Source organism: Chaetodon trifascialis, chromosome 23 (assembly GCF_039877785.1).
Source record: "Chaetodon trifascialis isolate fChaTrf1 chromosome 23, fChaTrf1.hap1, whole genome shotgun sequence".
Lineage (NCBI taxonomy): Eukaryota > Metazoa > Chordata > Actinopteri > Chaetodontiformes > Chaetodontidae > Chaetodon > Chaetodon trifascialis.
The window spans coordinates 14,676,792-14,693,286 of record NC_092078.1 but is presented as its reverse complement, the minus strand read 5'-3'; the positions used below and the strand labels follow the sequence as shown (position 1 = coordinate 14,693,286).

The 16,495-nt window shown below is 42.5% G+C and overlaps 3 protein-coding genes across 3 annotated transcripts; 1 reads left to right on the top strand and 2 right to left on the bottom strand.

The window, feature by feature from the left end:
* Positions 1 to 1,242: 1,242 nt before the first annotated feature.
* Positions 1,243 to 7,269, top strand: epdl1 (ependymin-like 1). Its single transcript, XM_070993830.1, has 12 exons — positions 1,243 to 1,451; positions 1,665 to 1,699; positions 1,820 to 1,954; positions 2,490 to 2,676; positions 2,758 to 2,845; positions 3,003 to 3,122; positions 4,545 to 4,663; positions 4,853 to 4,887; positions 5,065 to 5,199; positions 5,281 to 5,473; positions 5,637 to 5,724; positions 6,113 to 7,269. The coding sequence occupies exons 1-12, from the start codon at positions 1,385 to 1,387 to the stop codon at positions 6,234 to 6,236; spliced, it is 1,326 nt and encodes a 441-aa protein (XP_070849931.1). The 5' UTR covers positions 1,243 to 1,384; the 3' UTR covers positions 6,237 to 7,269.
* Positions 6,886 to 9,567, bottom strand: cskmt (citrate synthase lysine methyltransferase). The gene is made up of 2 exons (XM_070992970.1): positions 9,309 to 9,567; positions 6,886 to 8,833 (listed from the first exon to the last, which is right to left on the bottom strand). The coding sequence occupies exons 1-2, from the start codon at positions 9,388 to 9,390 to the stop codon at positions 8,157 to 8,159; spliced, it is 759 nt and encodes a 252-aa protein (XP_070849071.1). The 5' UTR covers positions 9,391 to 9,567; the 3' UTR covers positions 6,886 to 8,156.
* A 315-nt stretch (positions 9,568 to 9,882) lies between these two features.
* LOC139351198 (ubiquitin thioesterase OTUB1-like) lies at positions 9,883 to 16,154 on the bottom strand. The gene is made up of 7 exons (XM_070992969.1): positions 16,100 to 16,154; positions 13,394 to 13,455; positions 12,745 to 12,843; positions 12,441 to 12,559; positions 12,059 to 12,143; positions 11,403 to 11,597; positions 9,883 to 10,464 (listed from the first exon to the last, which is right to left on the bottom strand). Exons 1-7 carry the CDS (start codon positions 16,140 to 16,142, stop codon positions 10,267 to 10,269), a joined length of 801 nt encoding a protein of 266 aa, XP_070849070.1. The 5' UTR covers positions 16,143 to 16,154; the 3' UTR covers positions 9,883 to 10,266.
* Positions 16,155 to 16,495: the final 341 nt, after the last annotated feature.

Below are 16,495 nucleotides of genomic sequence, written 5' to 3'. Positions count from 1 at the left end.
CCCTTTCGGGGTTGCGGGGGACTGGAGCCTATCCCAGCTACAATGGGCGAGAGGCAGGGTACACCCTGAACCGGTCGCCAGCCGATTGCAGGGCCACATACAAGGACAAACAAACATTCACACTCGCACTCACACCTATGGACAATTTAGAGTCACCAATTAACCTAATGAGCATGTTTTTGGTCTGTGGGAGGAAGCCAGAATACCTGGAGAGAACCCACGCATGCACGGGAAGAACATGCAAACTTCACACAGAAAGGCCCCGCCTGACCCGGGGATTGAACCGGCAACCTTCTTGCTGTGAGGCACGCGCACTACCTGCTGCGCCACCGTGCAGCCCACGTTTCATAAACTCACTTGTTTAAATTATATTAAAGTTTAAAGTTCTGCATAATTACGAGCACGGCCGCTTTGAGTGACGGTTAACTGCCAGGTTTCAGCAAGCGGGCTTCGTTTTGGCCGCCTCTGCTCCACCCACGCTCCATGTCTTTGCCCACTTTTGGATTAGTTGGGAGTTTGGTGGAATCAGGCCAAGACGGTGACAGCCGGAGCCACTGCCATTGTGATAACCCTGATAACATCAAAGTGTGTTTGCCATGACTTTTGCCAAACACTGGTTCAAAAATTCAGATTAGATAGTATTGTTATGCTCTTTTTTCTATTAAACCCATTGCAGTGGTGCATGAGTCAGCGAAAATGTGTTAATTAATTATTATAGCAAGTGTTTTACTTAGTGATGATGAAAAAGGAGAAAACATATCGTCGTCTGTTATACAGCAAACTAAACTAGCCTTTAAGTGTTAAATATCATGTTGGGAAACCTATGAGCCTGGAGGATTTGTGTGTCAGTCAGGTGATCTGACGACCGCTGTCACAAACCTCCACATCATATGACTGTGAGGTAATACATTTAGCTATTTGTGCACCTCCATTCAGTTAAAATCCAGTTCTGGTTTTGTAAGCCTCCATCTGTGAACACAAACAACATTCTTAACCTCTGTCCCACTGTGCACAGACCTCACAGCCACTCGTTTCACTTGCGCTGAATGAACGTAGGAACTGCATACTGTATTTGAGGTGAATATTTTTTTAATTTGGAGGTAGATATAATATTGCTGGGCAGTTATGCACATGATCTTCTGTGCAAATCCTCCATGATAAACATTAAGCAGCCTGTAGCCTACATAAAATGATGCTGCCTCTCCCTTTTATCTAGACGTGAGCCTGATAACAGAAGGTAAGGTGAAACAGGTGGGGTCAGAAATAAAATCTGGAGGTAGGACTTTCTCTCGGAGTCTGCAGGGGCCAGTATTTATAAGGAAGTGACTTGCATCTCAAGCACCATAGTGTTTGTCTGCCTGAAAGAAGAGTCTAACCCTGAAGTATGAGGTTCTTAGTGGTATCACTGTGCTTACTGGTGGGCTGCCTGGCCCAGAGGCCTCATCCATGCTGTAAGTAAAATGAAAAGAGAGAAACATGATTTTGATTGTGATTGGAGGAATGGCTTTCTTCTTCCCTATGTAATTTTATGCTATTTCAGTACTTAAGGCAGTGTTTTCCACTGCTAAATTACAAAGTGATCTGATATATTAAATGTCCAGTGTGCGCTTGTGTTGAATGATGCAATGATACAATTTCACACATCTTCTTCTCCCCTAACACAGCAAGTCCTCCTCTTCTTAGTGGGGGCATGACTGTGGTGAGTGTTTTATTGTTTCATAGTGTGTGTTGTAAGAGCACAATAAGGCAGCACCTGAGCATACTCACAAAATTACAATATGTGAAAAGTTGTAAACTCACTCACATCATCTTTCTCCAGACCACACAGAATGAGAAGCTGTTTACTGTTGCACAGTACATGTACGACGCACTGGGACAGCGGATACGCCTCTGGGAGATAGGCAAATACGAGAACAGGACATTCACTTATGACGCTCTTCTGCTCTTCCGCGAGGTGACCAAAGCAGTGACATGAACATCCACAAGCTGTTGTGTGCAGTTGCTGCTGATCAGAAGTGAAAAGTACTGAAGAGCACAATTTTCAAATTCTGATTCAGAAAATGTTATTTTGGTCGCCATTTTGCCAAGTTTCTGTTCAAAGGTGCAGCAAGTTTTATCACTTGTTTATTGCTGAGGGTACAAGGACTTTCTTTTTGTCTCTGAATCTCTCTGATTCATTATTATGTGGAGCAGGCAAATAATTTACAAGAGGAGTGTTGAAGATGTTGATGTTATCACGTCAACAAAAGCATAATCTTTAACAGACAGACAGAGTTCACAATAGCTGCATTTATCTTAAAATGCACAACATACATCCAGGGATAAGGAGTTATGCAAATGTACAGATTTAGGTGCTCTTTTGTGTTTTTTTGTGTATAACTTTAAATGCTAAAAGACATCCAGACATTGGGTATAAAAGTCAGGTGTAAAAGAAAACAATGAATCACTGTCTATATAATACTCTTCCTCATTCTACTTGCATCCATCAGGGTACCGTGTATGAGATTAACGACCGCGCACATTCATGCAGAAAAGGGCCTCTGAGAGGAGACTTCCAGCCTTTGGCAGTCCCAAAAGATGCAACTCTGCTGGCCCAGTCTGTTTTGGGCAGCTCATCTGGACCTGGAGAGGGACTCCTGATCAACACATGGACAGGAGAGCTGGCCAACAATGCAGGTGAGAGAGCGCGTAATGGTTAGATCTCTATTCAGTCATCCCAGTTTATGAACACACTCATTTTCATCTCTCACCCGACAGGAAAGTACATGAGCACGGTCACTGAATTCGGATGCATTCCTGTCAGCTCACTTTACCACTCTGCGGACTTTGGATGGACGGTGACAAGGTTAGTTTCCATTAACTTCAACACTGTGAAGACAAATCTATGGTACAGACAGGACAGTGTCACCGCGAGATGCCAGATGCTGACTTTTGAAAATCGGAAATATTTGGATTCAGTAAAATGACGGTTATGTGACCAGCTGTCTCCCTGTTCTCACTAGCTTCTACAACAACATCATTGGGATTTCAGACCCCGGTCAGCTCAACCCTCCAGACTACTGCCAGGGTGCAGAGACAAAGGAGGAGTCTTCTGACTTCTTCAGCGTGTTCCTCAACATGCACTGAGGGCCGATCTCATACCGTCTTAAAGATTTTGAATTGTGGAGCTACTAAATCATAGCTTTGTTGTGTGGTGTACACCACAATCTATCTGGCTAATACATGTATAATTCAAAGCACTGAGCTGCAGAACTTTAGATTTTTCAACAAGATTTTACATATTTTTCTGCCTCCAGACCACATATAATAGATATGTTATAAGCCAGTCGTTTACTAAAAAGTTCACCAAAAGCTTACATACAGTATAGTATACACAGTAATGCCTTCTTTGGATGTACTGATGTATGACCACATGTAGTTTTCAGTAATAAAGCAACATAGAGCAAATATTTCACCTTGTCTCTCTGTGTAGTGACAACATACGATGTACAGCACTGCAATGTTTAGGCAAAAGTGATGAAGAGTGACTGAAGAGTTCACAGAATGTCCATCTTTCACGCTATAATTTGCCACCGAGCAACATACTGCCCCTGCCGTGGTTTAGGGTGTTGGTTTGGTTATTTCCTGTTTTATTTTGAAATGATTTTCCTCATGTGTCACCCTGTGCTTTACTTCCTGTGTTTTCCTGCCTTTGTTGATTTGTTACACCTGCCGCTCACTGGCAGGTTTATTACCAGTTTATTTAGGTCAGTGTTTTCCAGCCCTTTTCAGTGTTTTGGCTGTGCTTTTCCAGAACTTGCCTGTTTTCTGGACTTTTAGATTCTCGCCTGCTCTGTGTTGGATTTGTTTACCTGCTTGGACTGCCTTCTCTGGTTTTGACCCTTTCCCATCTCTCCATCCCATTTTTCTGATAAATAATTTGAACTGCACCGGCTCTACCCTCATATTCTGCGTTTAGGTTCTAGCCCTTGTTTTCCTGTACCCTGTAAGCACAAGTGCAGCAGTATCATACTGTATGGATTATGGTGCTGAGCTCTGGTCATGTAAATGAATGCAAATGAAGAGCAACGAAAAGAACAGTGTTGCCTGCATCATTTCCCAGAGCTGTAAACTATTGTGTTCAACGCCTCCTTTCCCTTTATGCGCAACAAGAACACACAACAAAGCTAGAATCTGCCTTTTTCTTTTCTCCTTTTACATGATAAAGAATGACATGGTGAGCAATAAAGCCTCACGGGACTGCTGTATGGCTACAGTGGTTATCACATTAGTGAAATATGAAACATGAAATCATGTTATAAACCCAAATTCTCCCTTCTAAATTCCCTCAAAGATGAAAGATTTAGATATAGATTAGATCTTTATTCGACACAGCAAAAAAAAGGTGATGACCTGATGTGAGCATCTCAGGACAGATTCAAACCCTGCGACAGTTTTACCTTTATTCTAACAGGACATGCGCGTGCGGACTGCAAGAAAACCTGGCAGTGGAAGCAGGCTGGGAGCCTCCTCGGCTTGTTTATAAGGAAGTGAGCACTGTGAAGCAGCGTATTTGGTTCTCTGTGCAGAAAACAGCGTTATCCACCATCAGACAGCATGAGAGCCCTCGTCCTGTTCGCGTGCCTGTCAGTGGGCTGCCTTGCTCAGAGACCACGGAAATGCAGTAAGTGCAAGCTAATTTTGCCAATCTGTTTTTCTTCTGAATCCAATCTCAGCAACTCTGTAAACAAACATCACGCTGGTCTGTTTCTGCTTTCGCATTCATGAGGAAATGTGTTGCAAGCTCAGCACAGCTGTGTCGTAAATATTCCATTTGGAATAAAACAGTAAAAAATCGCAATCTTTTTGACAGCATCCCCACCACTGCTGACCGGAAGCCTCTCCGTGGTAAGTTTTGATCTCTTCACACTAGTAATTATGTAATAATGTAATACTTAATAAGTGTGGAGACCAAATTTGCTGACAATTCAATTAAAAAAAACAAAACAGATTTTATTCAACACACTGGGTTACTGTTATTCAAAGTAAGTCTAATTCTCAGTTTCATTTTTGCCATTTTCCAAGTCCTCCCAAAGCGAGAGGCTGACGGCCTTTGCCCAGTTCAGCTATGATGCACTGGGAAAGCGCATCCGCATCAGAGAGATTGTATCTTATGACAATCAGACCCTCCACGCTGATGCACTTCTGCTCTACAGAGAGGTGATGGCAGCAAAGCAATGATACATAAATTAGGAGATATGTCATATACGACACAAATGACTGTCTAATCCTGTCCTCCAGGGTGTTATGCTTCTTATTAGCTACAGGAATCGTACATGTTACAAGAAGCCACTGAAGATGGACTTCCACCCGCTGGAGATCCCACAGAATGCTTCCCTGCTGGGACAGGCAGTGCTGGGAAGCTCCTCTGGTCCAGGACAGGGAGTCCTGGTCAACACCTGGGCGGGAGAATTGCGGATGAAACAGGGAACAGGTACAGAAAGATTAAATAGAATTGGACAGAAATATTGTGAAGTCATGTGATGTACTGTAGCACATGACTCTCTGTGATTCTTCCTTATCACCACTGCCCTTATGAACCTGCTCATCTGGTCAGACTGCCTCAGCTCACTTGTCATCCACTTCTGTTTCTGCAGCGAAGTACATAAGCACTGTCACTGAGTTTGGATGCATTCCTGTCAGCACCCTGTTTCACACCCGGGAAAATGGATGGTTCATTACCAGGTCAGTGAAAGCACATGACAGCCCACAGATGGGAAGTATCAGACTTCCCACCAGAGCGGCTTTTTGGGGGAGCTTGTTTGTAAGATAAATCTAAAAAAAATGGAACACAGTAAGACTTTATAGACCTTTCTCCAAGATAGTTTAGATACTTTGAGATGAAGTTTTGTTCTCTTTACTGGAACAGTAATGTGCTTGCCTCCTCTGAGATTTCAAGTTGATTTTAAAATAACATTGCTTTCTTTTAAGGCCTTAAATGCTCTTGCTCCTAATTAAGATCCCAGATGGAGCCCTGCTAGCTACTCCCAGGTCATGTTTTGTGGCTAAGCCTTCTTTTACATCTCTTCTTACAACGTTCGCTTACTTTTTACTTCCTCCTTTTCCCCCTCAGCTTCTTCAACAACGTCATCGGACTAGTTGACCCTCAGCTGCTGCTCCCTCCACCTTTCTGTGAGGATGCCCAGCTGGAGGACGCGGATGGAGAGGAGCCAGTAACTTTCTTCAGCTTGTTTTAAAACAGACTGTGAGCAGAAATTCAGCGTACTGTCATGATGGCTACTCTGTATGACTCTTTGCACTGTATTTTTACTTGCTTTCGTGGTTGTCGTTGCTGTAGCAGCATCTGTCAGCAAACTCCGGGTAAAATGAATGTCATTACTCAATCGGTTTTAATTGGTGGCTGGTGGCTTTAATATTCTGCTATTTCTGTGTGTATGGTCAATAAATTGTCAGACGTATTTTATACAAATGCAGATGAAGTGAGACATGATATGTGCTACATGACATCCAACACACCATCAGAGTGTCGATGTCAAATGTTTCATTGGACATTGGACACCATCAAGATGTGGTGCAGACAAACACTGCTGGGATTTAATGGCTGTATGAAACTCACAGAGGACAGCGGGTTTAAGCAGATATGTGCATACAGCAATGTCCCACACATTATCCATCAGCCAGCCCACCCACACACTCACAAAAACAAAAGACGTCCAACTGTTTCACAGAGGAAGTTTTACCAATACGTCTTTTTTTTTTATAACTGACTCAGACCTCTTTATTGCTCCTGAGGCCACACATTATGATTTGCTCTTACGTTCAGCACGTTCTGATGCATTTTATACATGAATTGTGCTCTATAAATGAGGCTTTCTTATTCTTATTACTTTCATTTTAATTACTGAAATACAGTTACACAAGCTGCTGCAGCAACAGTGATTACTGTTCTCATTCATGTTGATGGTGTCCTGAGGACGATGAGCTTTTTCCACCGGAGACTGAGACGTGAACATGCACACACATAGGATGAAAACAAGAAAAGTCACTTTATAGGTATGATTAAGGAAAAAGGACAATTTAAATACTGTCAAACAAACACACAAAATGTACATGATTGACAATTTCATACAAAAAAAGACTAATTTTGGACAGACAGCCACTTGATTTGACTGCTGAAGCTGTAGATCTTGTCTCCCATCTTTTCCACAGCCAGTATGAAAGGGAGGAATAATAACCAGTAACTCTTTACATACAGACATGTGGCCTATCCTTAAAATGTCTTACCAAATGCATATCCTGCTGTTCTAGCTGACTCACCATCGTTCTCTCCAATGTCTCCAGTTTCATCCTGGTATTATTATTATCAACAGAATGTGAGGAAGTAACAGTTGCGACATTAAGTCCATGTGTTGCAGCGATGTCTAAGGCTGAAGTTCGAATGCTAACCAGCTAGCCCTGACCTTCCTGTCTCATAATACCACTTTGTACCTCATAAGTGTAGCTCCTCACACACCCAGTTACATGGCCACACACATGCCAAAACACAAAACATGCAATATTAATCGGCTCTACTTTGTGCAACTCACCTACTAGTCTGTCTGTTTGCAGGCATTTCTGTATGCTGCACAGGCCTGCATGTTGTTAAGTTTGTGTTTTCAGTTTCTTTAAATGTGACATTCTGTATGTTGTCAGACTGCTGGTCTTCTTTAAATGCATCCGTTCGGCCTATTTGCTTAATTTCACTCCACTGAACTCTCTCAGCCTTATTAAATATTATATGGAGAGGGAAGTGACTAGTGGTGAAACACAGGAAAAGTAGCTATGTGAATTCTGCACTGTGGCCTGCTCAGCCACTAGATGGCAGTAGATAACAAGTGATGAGAAAGGGGGTGAAGACGACCAAATCTTGGCACTTCCAACTCTTAATATTGATTCACAGTTAATGGGTGTACATGATGTCACACACACTTCACTCACACAGAATACAACAGCATCATAACTGAACTGTGCATTTTTGCCTTACGAAAGACTTTTATAGACATGTATTTGGCTTGAACATATTACACCATAGGCACGCGCATAATTAAGCAGTCATGTTCAGGACTCATCTGATATTCTGAACATCCAGAAGTAGACAGTTCTCTAGACAGTTTCTGCTATACAGCAGGGCGAGGAGTCACTTCATAGCAGTAGTAAAAAACTCCCCTTAGCTCCCCAACCTCCTGTACCCCGACATCTGCTACCCTCACACCCTGCTCCTGAGCCTCAGTCTCCAGCCACAGCAGCCTGGCATCAGGGTCCTCATCGGAGAACTGGAGCAGAGACCCCGAGCTCCGCAGCACCTTCAAACACTGCTTCAGCACCAGACCGGCCTTCCCTTTCTCTTCCTTTGACCTCAATAGGGCATCTGTGGTGCCCTTGTCAACTATAAGGTCTACAGTGCTAGAACGGTAGTGTTTGTGAAGCTGTGTGCAGTCAAGCTCTATAAACTCCAGCTGAGAAGAAAGACTGTGAGGCTGAACGGCTTTGGCTTGGACCTGTTGCTGCATTAGTTGCACAGCTATGGGGGAAATGTCAGCACAAGTGACCCGGACCGGTACAGGAGAGTGTCTGTAAATACAGGGCCCCAAAGAGGACGTGCCACAGCCCATATCGAGGACCTGGAGCAGAGCATCTGGGAGAGATTTGGTCTGCAAGCGGGGCATAATGAAGTCTCTGACAGCATCGAAGCCGAAGAACCACTCAAAGTTTTTAAAGGTGGGTGTCCTGCTGCTGCTCTCAGCGTAGACGCGGTCCCAGGTCGCTTTCTTATCCATGTTTTCAATCAGATCAGCTGGGTAGAAACACAGATAGGCGGGATTATCCAATTATGCATCAGTAAGTGAATGTTAGCAATAAAACAGATAACTCTGTTATAGTTTGGTCATATATTGAGGATGCTTCAGCAAAAAGGGAACCTTCATGAAGGTAGGTCTTGCAAAACTGTTGCATTAGTTTTAGCTAGGCGTAACTACTAAACTACAGAATCCAAACTTTGGATTTCTTTTGGATTACAAAAGAAAGCTCTTAAATGAAAGTTCAGCCATGGGTGTCAAATATAACAGTGCACGACATGAACACAACTGTAGTTCACAGTAAACTGCTGATAACCTCTCACACGTAACGTTAGAGCTAAGCCACTGTAGCTAGCTAGCTAGCTAGTTGACGGCATTGACACCGCCATGTGTAGCAGCTGCAACATCGATACAGGAACTTTTCAGTCAATACAGCGGTCTAAATTTAGACAATAACTGTTGGTTTAAACGTACATGTCAGGGAGGAGTGGTACCGCACACATGCTGCAACTATTCTCCTGCCTGACAGCGTCAACGACTTTGAAAACGGAGACATTTTCCCTCTACGACTTCCCTTGGTCCTTCACCCTCCTCCTGCCGAAGAGCTCTCACTGCCTGAATTTCGTCGTGCCACGAGCCACTATTGGTCCTCACGAAAACGGTAACGAGACAGCATCTGTTGTTGTACACCACGATCTTTGGCGACTCCGCAGTGACGCGACTACGCATGCGTGACTGCAGGTATAAGCGAACCCTTAGAAACATGTTAGGAAATAACGCATATGACCTCCTGCAGCTGTTTCAGCACATTTCTGATCTAGGACAATAATCTTAACTGCTTCACAGCTTCAGCGCTGCTGTAGAAGGTGTTAGTGATCTGAGAAAATATGAAAAATATAAACAATTTTAATAATCATTCATGATTTTAGTTATTTAACAACATAAAACACAACTCTCCACTCTTTCTCAAGAAGTCAAAAGAAATGTAAGCGATCAGTTGATTTCGTAATTTCAACATGACCCTTTAGAAAGAAAACATGACAAGAAATAAGATGTAAATCCCTTTAATAAAACTCAATGAAACGCAGTGTAACAAAGGAAAAGAATCCAACATAGAGCAAGAAGATAACATTTACAACCACAAAAGAAAAAAAACCTGTACAACTCTAAATGCCTGGAGTCACTTCTATTCTTCAAAAGATTTTTAATTAACCATTTTGTGATGACTTTGGGGTAAACTCAGGGAGAGGGGAAAGGGAGGCATGTAATGTGATTTTATCTTTTATTTTTATTTTTTATTTTTTTAAATACATGAGTGTAATCTCCTACACAGATGTATGCTTCATCATCGTGGCTGCTGAAGATATTTTTTTTTAACCCACTGCTGTAGCAGACAGCAGGGAGAGGATGAGGTGCGGCGTGGCCAGGAGTGTTATTTGTACAAGATGTCGTAATGGCCAGGTCTATAGAGGAGGAAGATACGTGGGTCGCCGCCTTCGGGGAAGACGTGGTGATTGACAGTTCCTCCCTCTCCTCTGTCCATGTACTCCACCAGGATGGATACGTCTAGGGCCTGGGCTAAGGCGATGATGTGAATGTGGTCACTTTCTTTCGACATTGGCTCTACCTCCTTGAAAGAAAAAAAAAAAACAAAGCAAGCACATTAAGCGTGGGTTTGTTTTCACAGTGGAACATTGTGATCATGCTTTTTTTTCCATTCCTATTCACCCAAGGATGGAAAGAGTGCTAGAACATCTTTGGAGGGAGCTGCATGAAACATGACACATCATGGTTGGGGCTGAGAATTCGAAGTTTGAAAATGTGTGTGTGTGTGTGTGTGTGTAGTAGAAAAAGTGAGGTCACCAGACCTCTGTCGCCCACTCCTCATCTCTGATTGAGGCTAGCAGCTCAAAGCAACATTATCTGTTACTGGTGTAACAGGCTCACACCTCTGACACAACTGTCAATAGCTGAGTTGCACTGTGGGTAGTGTAGGTGCCCGGTTTTGACAAGGGCCAAGACTGCATGCAATGAAAAAGACAGTGTCTGTGACGAACATTTACACAAGTACTGAACTTCAGTACAATGTTGAGGTACTAGTACTTAACCTGAGTATTTCCATTTTCTGCTACTTTATACCTCTACTGCATTTTGGAGGCAATATTATATGTGTAACTCGACTATATTTAATTGATAACTTAGGGCATCACTACGCAGATTATTATTAATACAAAATAAAAACCAACTAGTTGATAATGATGTATCATCATAGATTGAACAACCCAGCAGTACATATTGTATTTAAGTATTTTTACACTGCGGTATTGCTGCTTTTACCTAACAGAAGATATGAGTACTTCCTCCACCACTGGTGACATACTGACCTAATAAATATATACATATATGCCTCTAAAACCAACTCCAACCAGTTCAGATACACTTTCCAAGGCAGTGACCATCTTTTCTATATAAAATGCTTCACCACAGATTGTGTTATGTTTAAAATGTTTATGAGATCCGGCTTTGTTTCTCAGGATGTGGGTGAAAATGAAAAAAAAAAAAACCCACCTGCTGACAGAACTCCTTGACAGAGCGTCCTCCCTCTATGAAGTGCTGAAAGAAGCTCTGCTGTCGCTGCAGGTAGCCCGAGGTGAGCAGCCGCAGGTACACGACCACATAGTCTGACACGTTCTGGTCGTTGAAGGAGCCCAGCACCTCCTGCAGGCTCGGCTGTTTCTCACACAGGTCGATCAGGTCCATGAACTTGGAGGAAAGACATTATTCACATCGTTAGATTGATACAGTGTGCACGTGTTCTGCTTGCCAACTTATTATCCAACTGGCCAAATCTAGTGTTTCTGTCTGCTCCAGCTGACCAAATACATCATGTACTTTGGCAGATGACCACTCAGAGTTGGCAGGGCAACAGGCAAATTACCATTAACTCTAATAACATAATTCAAACAGACAGCACACACTTAATCCAACAGGGTAAAAGATATACTGTTTGTGAGAGCAAAGAAATTTCACACCATAAATTTTACAATCAGAATAAGCCATTTTGAAAGCTAATTTACAGCAGCAATGCAAAACACAATATCATATATGCTGCTGAATTCAATAAACAAAATAATCATCTCTATTTCCTACTTCAGTAATGTCGTTAATTAGGTTTGTCAGTAAGCAATAAACATTTTTCTTTTTTTCTTATGCGGGAAACTCACAGTATTATGAAAGTCTTCAATGGTAAACTCGGTGAAGCCCTCGTTAACCAGGTCCACTTTACTTTTATATGCAACTGCTTTGAACCTGAAGAGACAAAAACAAGCATTCAATAACCCTGTGAACATAAAAACTGCCATTTTAATGGAAAACAGTGCAGAGAACAAACCAGTGAAATGTTACGTGACTGCATACGTAATTGTGTAGCTAGGAAGTGACAAATTTGCACAGAAAGATAATTAGAAATATAGTAAATCAGCCCCCAGTGAAGCCACGAGAAAACAAAACTGCAAAAACAGACCAACAGAAGATGACAGAAGTGTGAACTTGAGTCTAGAGAGCGACAGCTACTACAGCACCAACAGAAACCGCCGTGACACTCACTTCTGAAGCTTTTTGCTGTCATCTAGCAGGGACTCGAGATGTGCGAAGCCAAAGGCTCTGTAGAAACAGTTCCCATCTGGTCGCGTCTTACGAATGTACGAGTATTTTTTGTATAGGTCCTGCAACAACACAAAAGAAGAATTACACCACGCAGTCACATCGAATGCAAAAAGTCTATTTGAGTACATAAGCAACACAGAGTTTTGTTTTATGGCTTTGGATATGATGACACTCTGGACTGTGGAGGAAATGCACCCTGATGTGGGTGCAGTAACCTGAGAGCAGGTGGTGTCTTTTGACTGACCTTGATCTTGAGCTGATAAACTGTGTCATCATCAGCGTACTCCCTCTGCAGTACCGACAGGTCCTGTCTGTCCGACACCAAAGGGTTACTGTTGGCTATCTAGACACCAACACACAAACAAGTGTAAATTAGTGCACGCATTGTAAGCAACTTAACTCAGCTGTGGGCTGTGCTTGTAGTTTTGACAAGGGTGAGAATTTTGACTGTCAAAATTAATTATGCAGTTTACTTTTAATAATACAGAACTTCCACTGCATTACCGTTGCTTTATCAAATAACTCATTTCATTCTTAGGTCATGGCTGTGCACACAAGTTTCATGGTTATCTTAACAGGCCAAGGTCAAGTCTACTGATTACTGGGAAGCTTTATTCAACATTTTTATTTTGCTTTTTTGAGAAAACAAAGATCAGCAGGTCACAAAAAAAGCACACCAATAATTAATTGAATTATGGCATAATCAGCGGGACTTATATTTGGTGCTGACAGCTGCATATGAAGGGTTCACCTGTGTCCATACATCAGATGCTCTGGGTCTTTAACTGGATAAGAAATTTTCAAATCTTGAAACTTGATGATCCTGTTGCTCAGAGGCAGAATAACGGCAAGTCATCTTTGTTTCTGTTACCTGGAAAAATGAAATTTCTCACCTCCTGCTGAATTCTGTCCTGTTGAGCAATTATGGCCTCATCATACGCGAGGCAGTTCACTCCTGAAGGAGAAAAGGGGCAGATTAATTAGGTTTGAGGAGTAAATATTGCAAATAGAGACGGGAAGGCCGAGGGTTGTACCATGTAGTTCAAGCTTTATTCATAACACTGACATTTAAATTCTAAAATCACATTCGAAAGCTGTGTCAAATTTGAATTTGAATGCTTTTGCATGTCTATTTATTGTGTTAAATCTGGTATTTCAGCACAGTTGCGGATGAAGATTAGGCTACAATAATACTATTAGTATTATACTATTTGTAGAATTAGATTCTAGTGGTGGCTGCGTAGGATTATTTCCAACGCATGTGGTCGAATTTCTAATAACTACAGATTGTTGTAAACAGTCAAAGTGTATTGAAAATCTACATCTAACACAGATATTCTGCTTCAATCCCTATTTTTTGGGATGCAGCCTTTCAAAAACAACATTTTCACCACGATGCAATCTAGCAACACCAACAATTACATGTATATAGGTACAATACCAGAAAATCACTACTACAACACTTTAAAGCTGCAGTATGTAACTTGTACAAAAGTATCTTTTGTCATATTTGCTAAAACTGTCCCTATGCCCAGACAGCGGTACATGAAACATGTAACCTATGAAAAAAAAAAAAAAAAAAAAACGGCTCCATTGGTCCCACCTACTGCTCCTAATGCGATGTGCAAGAATCCACCGTGCCCGACACAAAACAACCAATCAGAGCCAGAGGAGGGTCTGAGGGAGTGTCTGACATGTGTCAATCACTATTCACACACGCTGCGAACCGCCCCCTCCCGCCGCTGAGTCAAACAGCTCTGTGAGCAGCGTCAGGAGGCTAGTGAAAGCTATGGCGGAGCAACAGCCACCCGCAAAGGAGAAACTGCCCACACCAACAACAGCATATACGGCTAAGACAACAAATAACCATAAAGCTTAACGGTGATTGTTACAGTAACACTCCGCAGCGCGTACGGCATGTTAGCGACTGTGATGTAGTGGCTGGGCAGAGTTAGCTTGTTTCCGATGCTAAGGCTAACATTACTGGTTGTCACGGCAGCCATGCAGACACCGCAGAGAGGAGGGGCTTGGAGGCAGGGCATGAGTGCCGTGGAGAGGGAGGAGGAGTGACGTGGAACTTGTGTCGGATCAAATTTTCAGGCTAAGTCTGCTCTCTTCTCCATCTTACCTACTGCAGCATTAATTGTATAATAACACTACAATAGTACATCCCTGAAGTCATCATCCCTTTATGAAATATGTGGCATCTGGATTTAAAATCTGCATCAGATCAGAGCCGGTGTTTATCCGTTGTTGGAGAGTCACACTGCTGTAACGTCTTCACAGAGCCAATGAGTGGAAATATGGCTATAGTATTGCAGTGTTGTAATGTTGGAAGGTCATTGCAGCAGATTTACAATGCAGTCAATGCAGTTGCAGAGTGCAAGGAAATAAATTATTAAATGAGAGTACCACTGTTGAAGGTAAGAAATTATTTCAGCTGAATGAAGTTTGGGGCTTTAAACTAGGCGGCTGCGCTGCTTGGGAAACATCTGTTGCAAGAGATACCTGCATACACACACACACACAGCGCAGTATATGTGTGTGCAGATGTTATATGCACCCACACAATCTTAACAATACAACTGAATTATCCTGTGGCACAGATTGAAAATAATTAGAAGTATGAGGCATATTATACTTCAGGAAGGAAGGAAACCAAAATTTGTTGTCAGAGCACTTTGCATGGATGGACGTATATGTGGCTGCATTGTTGTTGTTGTTGTTGTTGTTGTTGTTGTTGTTGTTGTTTTTGATGTTGTACAAACCAAGTGGCCGAACAACCTGTATAGAAATTCTGCATCTCTCACAGAAATGCCTCCCTGGTGTCAGATGGCCTTTTCACACTGCATTTAAAACATGCAGTGTGAAAAGCGCTTGCAAATATTAGTGCTTTCAGTGACAGCTGATTAAAATAACTAATTCTGAAACAAATTCTGATTATCGATCTAAGCGTTTATTGGTCTTCTTGACTGTAAAAGGCGACAGATGAGCTGTCGTGGTTGATGAAACCACTGCACTCGCGCACATACACGGTAAATAATTTATCAAATGAAGACGAGAATAAAGCGTTGGGGAAGACAAATGCAGCTTTCTTTCTGCTTTTCAACATGTGTCGTCAGCACTGACGCGTTCGTCCCACTGCCAGCAGTGACCATGAAAACAAGTTAACGTTAATCCACGGTAGCTAACGTCAGTCCGCTACATTTAGCCAGACGGACCTGTGCGAAAACAAAACAAATTCTAGTCACGATGAATAACAGCGTTATAACAGCCAAAAAGCGGGTGTCCTGTCTTTAATATTAAGCTTATACTTTCACTGTTTCCTTACGTCAAAAACTCTTGGATTGTCACTCGCTGGTTGCCCTGCCACTAACTAAACAACCGTTTTTTCTTTGTGTAGCGATGGTAGCTAGCTAACGTTAGCTAGCGAGCTCTGGCCTCTGTCTGCCCCTCGTCGCTGCGTGTCAACCACCTTCACCACGGAGAGGACAACGGTTGAAACATCGACTGGACACTAGTGTGCGTGTGGACCTCGCTTGTAAAAGCAACGACCGCGCTGTTTGTCGGATATTTAGTGTTGTAACGGTTTCTCTCACCCTCCATCTCTCCCTGTGATGATTCCTGCTGCTCCTCCGCCATCTTAGCTGTCGAGATCTGTTCTTCTTTGGATGATTCAGAGCAGACGCCACGGCGGCGCGTTGCTGCCCCCTACTGTTTGTTATTAACGCTCCCTTTAACACTAATCTATATTTAATATATAGTCCAATTCTGTCCAGATATTCCACCAGTTTTTTCATTTTTTTAGGGAATTTGTCATCTGGGTTTTTCTCAGTCAGAGCCAGCCCACTCCTAAACCCACAATATCCAAGTGTCAGCCTGATTATGACCCAGTCTTGAGTTTTGTAGTGTAAGATCTCCCCTTCTTTTCTTTTCCCCATGTATTCTGCCACATTTCTTGAGTAAATAGAGCACAGTTTAGCAGATCCAGATCT

Bases quoted from the DNA above. Each gene is read 5' to 3' on its own strand.
- epdl1 (XM_070993830.1), top strand. From the start codon at position 1,385: ATGAGGTTCTTAGTGGTATCACTGTGCTTACTGGTGGGCTGCCTGGCC. The intron at 4,664-4,852 runs GTAAGTGCAAGC...TCTTTTTGACAG, and splicing joins TCAGAGACCACGGAAATGCA to CATCCCCACCACTGCTGACC. The intron at 5,725-6,112 runs GTCAGTGAAAGC...TTTCCCCCTCAG, and splicing joins AATGGATGGTTCATTACCAG to CTTCTTCAACAACGTCATCG.
- LOC139351198 (XM_070992969.1), bottom strand. From the start codon at position 16,142: ATGGCGGAGGAGCAGCAGGAATCATCACAGGGAGAGATGGAGG. The intron at 11,598-12,058 runs GTGAGTTTCCCG...CTTTCCTCCAAG, and splicing joins TTGAAGACTTTCATAATACT to TTCATGGACCTGATCGACCT. The intron at 10,465-11,402 runs GTGGGTTTTTTT...TTTTCTTTCAAG, and splicing joins TCAAGGAGTTCTGTCAGCAG to GAGGTAGAGCCAATGTCGAA.
- cskmt (XM_070992970.1), bottom strand. From the start codon at position 9,390: ATGTCTCCGTTTTCAAAGTCGTTGACGCTGTCAGGCAGGAGAATAGTT. The intron at 8,834-9,308 runs GTACGTTTAAAC...GTTTCTACCCAG, and splicing joins GTACCACTCCTCCCTGACAT to CTGATCTGATTGAAAACATG.